We start from the raw sequence: 9,935 nt of genomic DNA, 5'->3' as shown, positions 1-9,935 counted from the left end.
ATCCATGGCAATGCATTATGCATGCCATACTGCCATAACCATTTTCCCCTGCTCACAAGTTATTCCAAAGGCTCTGCTGAAACTAAAGAACTTTCCCGGCCCTAAACCGAAAGAAATTCTACGATGGTCTTCCCCTTGAAGCCTTCATGGGGTTCAGTTCACCGTCTCTTTTCGCCGTGCCAATCAGCTAGTGAAAAAGAAAGCAAGTAATGTGGGCATCACGTTTGGTGAGAAAGTTCCGTCGAAAGTTCATCTTATAATTATCCACACGCATGCATACCGGCAACACAACGCATCAAAATAGCTGGGCCAAGCTCTAACCAACCCCTCTTAGATAATTACAATTCAGGCTTGTAATGACAAGGGAAGCTACCACGCGCTAGCTAGCTAGGCTGTCGGTGAGGTCGACGACGGCGAGCCAAGAGAACCAATGGCCAAGGACGGAGCGATGCGGTGAGCAGTGACATGGCCTAACTGCCCTCGTGTTCCAATGAGCTCAGTTGATAAGGACGGCACACTGTCATTCATTGCAACACAGGAAATTAAGGTGAGGAAGCTTCAAGCGTGAGCAGGAATTGAAGGGTACATGAAATGCAGCTAGAGTCGCAAATTGAAATCATGCATCTGTGCTGCTGCGATCGAGTTGCTAGGGTCCTTCGATTTGTGCAGGTTACATGCAACATTTGCGCACTACAAGCTGTACATGATACATTGAGATATGGTAGGGTACATGAAATGCATGGAGCAGTGGACACAGATGAATGGAAAGTGCAGGCATGTGATGCATGTCTAGTTTTCCCGGCGATTCTTGGCGGCGGTTTAATGTGGGTGCATATGTGCGTACGGATGGATGGGAGCTGAGTCTATTCTAGACGCAGGCAAAGGAAAGAGGCGCTAGAAAGTGCAAAAGACGCTTTGACAGCCTTGTGATTGCTGATGAGGCCAGCCCACTAGGCACCAGGCACGCACCCCCTTCAGTTCTACTACTAGTAGTAGGAAAGTTGTGGTAAATAGTTCATGTTGGAAAAATAGTGCAGCCGTGGTAATGTTTACACCGTCAATAAGTTTGTAATACCACACCAAAGAAAAATCATATTGTCATGGAAGTGTTTTTTTTTTCTTTTGGTCAGAACAATTCGCGCAACAACTGATTTGCTCGGAGCTTCGAATCTGATAAAGTAACCATGCTAATCTCAAAACTAACAGGTAAGTCGTCCACCATGTAACTTGCACACTGCCTGCTGGAGTTTGTAATAAACTTGTACCATAGCAATTTGTTTCACACATAAATTAGAGATTTTTGCACAATTTGCGCTTGGTCGTATTTTTGTCTTCTCTACCACTAATCTCCGCTAATTAAAAAGAATGTAACGTTCCATCTTTCACTTTCACCCCATCACCCCTTTGTCCAGCAGTCCACTCTTCTTAATTAACCGATGAGTCAATCACTTCGCCTCCGTTTCGAAAAATCAATCCACTCTTCATGGATATTTTGGTAACCAAATAAATAGGAATAAATTACCTATCCGTAGACACATAAAATGAACCAGCCTATTACCTTTGGAAACCCAATAAAAGAGATAAATTACGGGCAAATACCTATTTAGTTTAACAGATGACAAGAAAAATACAATTTGTAAATTTGTAAAGCCGATGGACGAATATGATTTTCTCAGTCGGCCGAGAAACCATTAACGGATCTCAATACTTCTAAAATCGGCGTGCTAATATTCGGGTAATTAAATCAATTGAGAAATGGGCTCCCAGGGACAGCAGCAGACCATATTTTTAAGCTTAGAAATACAACTTTTGCCAAGTTAAAAAAAAAAGGATTTCAGTCAAATAATCCAAATGGAGCGACGTACGAATACGATTGTACCCGTATGTAGGTTATATATAATCCAAAAAAGAAAAACGTACGCATCGCCTCGTCTTGACAAATGGCACCTCGACACGTACTGTCACGCATATATACGAGTAGTACCGCTGACTATTTTCCTGAGGGGAGCACAGCACAGCTCGCCGTGTCTCTTCTTGCTAGTACGTCGGCCGGCGTGTACCTACTCGCTCGCGTACGTAGCGCCCAGCACCAACCCCACTAACGGACCACGCACGCACCGCCGGTAGCTAGCTAGCTGTTGCAGGGCGTGAGCGTGCCCGTGGCCGTGCGTATAAAAAGCGATCCGTCCGCCGGTCCTCCAGAACCCGCGGCTGACAGAGCATCGTCGTGGCTTTGGACACCATCGCCCGCCACTCCAGAGCTCCAGGCCGCGCTCTAGGCTCTAGCTAGCTAATAAGTGCGGGGAGAAGACAATGGCGGCGGCATGGCTGGTGTTGGTGATGCTGTTGTTGGTGGGCGTCGCGGTGGCGACGGCGGAGGCGGGCGGGAAGCTGCGGCAGGGGTTCTACGACCGGAGCTGCCCGCGGGCGGAGCAGATCGTGAAGCACTACGTGGAGCGGCACGTCCCGCGCGCGCCCTCCGTCGCCGCCACCCTCATCCGCACCCACTTCCACGACTGCTTCGTCAGGGTACGTTACGTTACGTTACGTTACGTTACGCCCGCTCTTTCGTCGGCGACGGCGACGGCATTGCCGGCGCGTGTTTGTTCTCCGTCCTGATGGATCGGAATGGCGGCGCAGGGGTGCGACGCGTCGGTGCTGCTGAACGCGACGGCCGGCGGCGGCGGCGGGGGGGAGGAGGCGGAGAAGGACGCGGCGCCCAACCTGACGCTGCGCGGGTTCGCGTTCCTGGACCGCGTCAAGGCGGTGGTCGAGCAGGAGTGCCCCGGCGTCGTCTCCTGCGCCGACATCCTCGCGCTCGCCTCCCGCGACGCCGTCGCCGTCATCGTAAGCGCTCTGCTTCCCCCTGTGGGCTGCTGCTGTCCTCTCCTCCCACACACGACACGACACCAACACGACTGGAGACCCTGACCGATGCATGCCGGGTGATAAATGCAGGGCGGGCCGTTCTGGCGGGTGCCGACGGGGCGGCGCGACGGCAGGGTGTCGATCAAGCAGGAGGCGCTGGACCAGATCCCGGCGCCCACCATGAACTTCACCGACCTGCTCGCCTCCTTCCGCGCCAAGGGACTCGACGTCGCCGACCTCGTCTGGCTCTCAGGTAACCATGCCATGCATCACCACCAATTATCAAAAGATTAATCACTACTAGGAGTACTAAGTATCAGTGGCCGAGTTGATGTGGCACATCGATCATTGGCACCGACACCGACACATGCACGGCCATGGTGATGGTGATGGTGATAGTGAGGTCTAGTGACGCATAAGCACTCGAGCTTAGCAGAGAAAGTGAGTGAGAGGAACTTGCTAGATTCGTGTTTTTTCTGTCCATGCGCGGCTAGCTAGCTAGCTAGCCACCCACTCACATAGATAGTCACATGACAGGGCCATTGGTGGTGCTGTTGATGGCTCAAATCCGATGGCTCCAAGATAAAAAGGAAAGGAAAGGGAACACGAGGCTTGCCGACACTACGTAGGCACTTGCGCAAAAGCACCAACCGTATTTGTTAGCGGTTTAAAAAATTTGGGCGACGTTGATTAGATGTGAAACTATAGGTAGACATACCTAATAACAATATAAACTAGCACATCTCCACGGATTTTGTATCTGTTCCGGAGACCGGCGTCGGAGCCCTCAATACAAAGATTATGGCCCCTCTTAGCATGCTCGTGTCATGGACCATGTGAAACAAGAGGAATGCACGTGTTTTTCGGCACAAGAGCATCCCTTCTATCATCTTGCTGAGCAACATCGACCACGTGTCAAACTTTTGGATCACCGCCCGAGCAAAGAAATTAGAAAATACTTTTTTGTGCAAGTAATCATTTATGCCGTGTAAAAACGTGACTCCTGTAATCAACTCTCTTCTCATATTAACTAACACATGATGTAGATCTTTTACCTCCGTTTCAAGAAAAGCAATATCTGTTCCAGACACTAGAAAGGTTGTTGTACGACACGCTCATAGACGTTGGCACGCTAGCTAAGTCGCTAACTGCTAGTACTAGTACATATATTTAGCTTGGAAATTTTGGACATGGCCGTGATAAAATGTTAAATGTGTCGCCATTTGTTGATCAGCGACATATAAACAATGACAGTACAGACGTGTATAAGCACACATGAACCGACAAGGACACCTTCGACTCAGTTATATATGTCACTGTATGATAAGTTTTTTAATTACCAACTTAGGTCATTGATTCACATGCTTTTATGTATACTCGAGTAACCATTAAAGGGCAACCTGTTCTGATGTATACCGGCCTACACGCTACTGCTATCTGTCTACTAACCACATTATCATTAGTAAAACTTACTGAGTTGCATTGTACTTGCTCCGTTTCTAAATGTAAGTTTTTCTAGAGATTTTAGTACGAACTTGAATCAATCTACACTCTAAAGTATGTCTATATACATCTGCATATAACTCGTTTAGAAATCTTTAAAAAGACTTATATTTAGAAACAAAGGACATATTACTTGAACTTGTTGAATTCTGCACTTATTATACTGTCTTCACCACCTCACCTGAGCATCATGTACCCACACCACTCAGGGGCGCACACCATCGGCATCTCGCACTGCAACTCCTTCAGCGAGCGGCTATACAACTTCACCGGCCGCGGCGGCCCCGGGGACGCGGACCCATCTCTTGATGTGGAGTATGCAGCCAACCTCCGCCGGACCAAGTGCATCACGCCCACGGACAACACCACCATTGTGGAGATGGACCCTGGGAGCTTCCTCACCTTTGACCTTAGCTACTACCGCGGCCTCCTCAAGCGCCGGGGACTCTTCCAGTCCGACGCCGCGCTCATCACCGACGCGGCGGCGAGGGCCGACGTCGAGAGCGTGGCCAAGGGTCCGCCGGAGGTGTTCTTCCAGGTGTTCGCACGGTCCATGGTGAGGATGGGCATGATAGGAGTCAAGACCGGTGGCGAGGGGGAGATCAGACGGCATTGTGCCGTTGTCAACAGCTAGTGGCGTGCGTGCTTGGTGGCACTTGGACGATTGTGTTTGTATGTTTAGTTATATTTTTTTTTCCTTTTTGTGTATGGTTTTTGTTTATTTTCTCTCTTTGTAAGCTGGTTTTTTAGTTCTGGTCCAGGTGATAAATGTCTTCTTTCTCTTTTGATGGAAGTAAAAAATAAACAAGGAACACATTGTTAATAAAGCATGAAAGAGTATGTGGCAATGATATAGATACCAATGTTGTTGAATTCATTGGATTTTCAACTTGTATTAGCTGGACAACTAAGGGGGTGTTTTGTTACAGGAACTTATTAGGGACTTAGAACTTATAAGTCCCTTTAAGTCCCATCTAAACCAAACAGGAGGGACTTATAGGAACTTAAAGTGGGCATTTGAAACTTATGAAATAAGGCTCTCAAGAAAAGTCTTATAGGAACTTATATTTGTAATATTGTCTTTTAGTCCATGTTAAGTCCTAGGAACCAAACAGGTAGGAATTTTTTAGGGGACTTAGGACTTATATAAGTTGAGACTAAAAAAAATCATAGGACTTATGAACAAAACAGGGCCTAACTTCATGAACAACACTCCCTTAGATATCAATACCTCGTATCGATGCATGCGTCTATCGTGATGACCCATAAGATTTTTTTCATGGAGAGATTGTATGCTCCTATAGGGACTAATTGTACTGTTCATGATTTAGCCAAACTAGCTAGAAGTAAGGCGTGCACGGGGTGGATGAAAGATCCATCCGTAAAGATTGTTCATACTCTTGTAAAAGATACTATGATAATCACCTTGCAACAAAAAGTACTTTGATGTCAGAAAAACAACAAAAATTGACACACCTGCCGTCGAGTCAAAATATTGGATGGCCCCATAGAGCTACCACCAGTGTATGCTTACACACAGACACATACATATGACATACTGGACGAACAAGGACAATACGACAAGTACACATTCACGAATGTTACTTAAGCCGATAAAGACGGGAGATACTATTACAGTTTTGTGTACTACAGTTTCAGTTCAGCTTCCGGAAAGAACTACTACTTCCATCTGAAATTACTTGTCGTTAAAATAAAAAGAAATGGATATATGTAGTATTAAAATACATCTAGATACATATATTTCTAAACAAGTAATTTTGAACGGAGAAAGTAGTTTCAATTCAGCACTCGGCAGGCCCAAACGCGCGTGTGTGGATGTACGCATGTGTTAAGTTTTGAGTCGTTCTTGAGTTTTGCTGGTAATGTTGTAGTTTGATGGATGAGGTCTCTTCAGCCATGAACCCATGACTACGACACTTTCATTTGCATATCCCTCTTGAATTGCATTATTTGTCACAGGCATGCTCATGAATCCAATGACTAATTTTTATTGTATCCAACACAAAAGAAATGTAGTATAACGATAGGCAATCTTTGGATTAACTGCAAGGTTAAAGGACCAGAGAATCTTCACATAGTTAACTTGTCACATCTAGTAATGCATCCTTACTTAGCACATTTCTGATTCTACTAACGGAAGGTGAGAGGTGTAACTGACAACCTACCTCTTAAGGAGTCGAGGGAATGTAAATATGAAGGACATTTTCACGTTTTGTGTAAGGGCCGTTTTTTTTTCTTTACAACGGAGGCAAAAGCTTGGTCTCATAACATTAAATAAGAAAAGTAGGACAATACTTTCAAGTTGCAGAATGACACATGTCCAAATTAAAAAAGATCATTCTCCTGGAATTAAAAATCTCAATAATTTAGCCCCAGCGGTCACCCACATCTTCATCTCGTCTTTAATCATCGCGATCACTCTGGACGGAAGGACAACTTTAAAGTGGAACACCCGAGCGTTCCTCTCCTTCCAGATCTCCCAGCATATGAGCATCTGCAAAGAATTGTTGGCCTTCTTGTAGTTTGACGCCATACTCTCATTTGAGCTTCATCACTGGTTAATAGACTACATATTAATTCAGCTTGGAGTCTCCGAGTGAACTCCCGACCAGTTAAAGACAATCTTCCATACTCTCATTGTGTAGTGGCATTTGAACATGAGATGAGCGTCCGTTTCGGGTATTTTTTTTGCATAGTTGGCAAAGATCACAATTTGGCCAACCTTTACGAAGCGATATACGTGCTGTCCAGCTTATTATTTCCGATCTTCACTGATCTTTGCTAGTATAATTACTCTAAAGTTGTGACAGCCCCATCATTTCTTTTGGCCGAGCAAGCTTTTGTTTGTATTCTACGAGTGAATTCCCACAAGCATTACATCACATGTAATCTATGTGAATATCAATATTTCATAGCTAACTATTATGCAAAGTTAATCCGTCATCTCACGTTGCGACTTTGCTAAATGCCTAGTTCTACACCTTCTCGCATCCCGATACCTCTCGTGCCTAGGTAATGAGCTAACAAAAGACCGAATATGACAATTTGCTCGATGTGTTGAAGACAAGGAGGAACCGGTAGCCCGTAAACCTCAGTTATTCATCGTCTATTAGGATGGTAGAAGTGGTGTATATATATGGTGGTCTGGGTAGAGAGATCCGGCAGGGTGCTACAGGCATCAGACTCGGTTTATTTGGAAAAGAGAACAAAATAATGGGCTATGATAAAGAGAGGTTGGCAACTTAAGAAAAACAAAAGTAAATAGAGAAGCATTAATAACAATTCTTAAATACCCATCTCTTGTAATCCTTCTCTACTACGTACCAAATGAGGTCTTCAAAAGGAAACGTCTCGGTGCTTCTCAATTTTGATGTTTCGTCAGCTATCAGAGGCTCCTACTACTTACTACCCACTCAGACAACATGATTTTTTTTCAAAACTACTACATATTTTATAATAAATTCGAAAAGCATATGTGTTTTTTTAAATGTCAAAACTAGCACCCCGTCAGCCTCCGGTGAGCCGACGGGGATCTGTCGGCCTGTGGGGGGCCGAAGTGGGCCTTCCGGCCTGCGGGTGGCCGAAGAGCCACCTGTCGGCCCGCGGTTGGTCGAAGAGGGTCCGTCGGCCTCCAGGAGGGTGAAGAGTGTCAGGGGCACAAAACGTGATTAAGATTCCCTCAATCGAAAAGGTTATCAGCATGGAAAATCTTTGTCTCGTCGAAACGGTTGATTTTGATATAAAAATCGTCTTAATCCGAGGTCGTATGCGACCTGTAGAGCCAAAACACGTTCAGGAACAAAAGTTGTAGAGTTACTTCGGACAGACCGAATGGATGTCAGAAAATTTGTCACGGGACACCCGACGCACTCAGTTTAGACCGTGTGGAATACAGAAGAGTACACAAGTTTGGTCACGTTCACTCGATAAGACCGAGTGAACGTGACCAAACTCTCCGAGTGACTGCATAAATCTTGTTAACCCCATTTTAAAATATGCTTCCATCATACACAAATTATATTGAGATTACATAAATATGATGCATCCAATTTTCATGATTCATTTGTATCATAATTTTGCTTCTTTAATGTGCACAACTTGCTTCATACGCATCATGGTTATGCTTCTTCATTTCATATGGCTTACTTTAAGTGCTTCACACTGGTGCTTCTACATTGTGTTTAGTTTGCTTCATTGCATGTTTCATATTGTTTCTTAGGCATCATCTTTGTATTCAAATCAAACTAATCATGCTTCCTAAACTTCTGCGAGGCTAGCAAGAGTGGAAAATCATGCTTTTCCGACGATGGGCATGTCATGGTCATCGATGGTGGGCATGGAGTGTAACATGAGATCGAGCATCTCGAGTGTCCAATGTTTTGTCATCATTTTGGAAGCAAACTAGCAACACAAACACTAGGTTGTTCAAGTTCAAGGACGTCGTTCCCTCGTTGGTGACAGTGTCGCTGCTCTCCACGGGACTCTTGGGGCTCACAATATAGACACTAACAAACATGTAACTATATAGTATTGTTTCTCACATATGTCACTATGGCAATGAACTTTTGCTTGAGCCGCAGCTAGTGTTAGAATAATCCGAGGCAATCCGTCGATCTACCAAGGACCAAGCAATCACACGAGCACGACACCGAGATTTGTTAACGAGGTTCACCGATATGGCTACATCCCTGGGGCCTGACTACGGGCGCTCCTCCCCATGACACCATCACAATACCGCACACCGTCCGCCCGGGCGCCGGCACACGCCGCCGGCTGCCCCCGCGTACCTGTGCTATTATGTTGGCTTAGGTTACATCGTGTGTCTACCTCTGTTATATATGAGAGGCCTAGGATACAAGTGTCCTATCAGGACACGATTCCATATCCTGTCTAAACACAATACTACTCAGAGTCCAACTGTAACCTACCTTGTACAATAATATTCGAGACAACTCTAACAAACTCCACCTTGGCGAATATTCTTCACCACCTTGAGTTTATCCATACGTCAAACTTTCATGTACATTGGACTTGAGATACGCCATGAGCACCACTGCTACTCCCAGACTCCATTTGACTCCACCTGCAACTGTAGTCCCTTCTCGTCTTCTTCACAGTCAACCCTCGAGCAAAGTTAAGTTCCTAATTACTCTACTTTGTGCTTCCAACTTTTGGAGTATCCATTCAACACCATCACACACTGATCACTGACCTGCATGAAAGTGAACAACCCACATATTGGATGCCACGTATAAGAGTTATCTGAACTCAACATCCTCGCTCTTCCTTGACCGTCTATCTGAAAATTGAAGGAATTTCACCATCGCCCTGTGTCACCCCGGAGTCAAATTCGCAGTTGTCTCATCCTTTTCCCGGATAGTCTCTGACATGCCCCAAAGCTATAGCACTCCGCCTCCTTCTGTACTTGCCATATGCACCTTCCCATGTGCATTAAACACCATAGCATATGCGGCCATGTACTTTCTTCGCTTATGACAATTTAGACTTCCGTCACTTTCTCAGATTTTTCATGGTCAACTCCT

General features: G+C 45.5%; 1 protein-coding gene across 1 annotated transcript; it reads left to right on the top strand.

Moving 5' to 3' along the window:
• The first annotated feature begins 2,020 nt into the window (after positions 1-2,020).
• LOC123408908 (peroxidase 39-like) lies at positions 2,021-5,244 on the top strand. Its single transcript, XM_045101933.1, has 4 exons — positions 2,021-2,529; positions 2,641-2,847; positions 2,959-3,121; positions 4,581-5,244. The coding sequence occupies exons 1-4, from the start codon at positions 2,314-2,316 to the stop codon at positions 5,003-5,005; spliced, it is 1,011 nt and encodes a 336-aa protein (XP_044957868.1). The 5' UTR covers positions 2,021-2,313; the 3' UTR covers positions 5,006-5,244.
• Positions 5,245-9,935: the final 4,691 nt, after the last annotated feature.

The sequence above is a fragment of the Hordeum vulgare genome, chromosome 7H, assembly GCF_904849725.1.
Source record: "Hordeum vulgare subsp. vulgare chromosome 7H, MorexV3_pseudomolecules_assembly, whole genome shotgun sequence".
NCBI lineage: Eukaryota > Viridiplantae > Streptophyta > Magnoliopsida > Poales > Poaceae > Hordeum > Hordeum vulgare.
The sequence above is the reverse complement of the archived record's forward strand: the minus strand, read 5'-3'. Positions and strand labels throughout refer to the sequence as shown.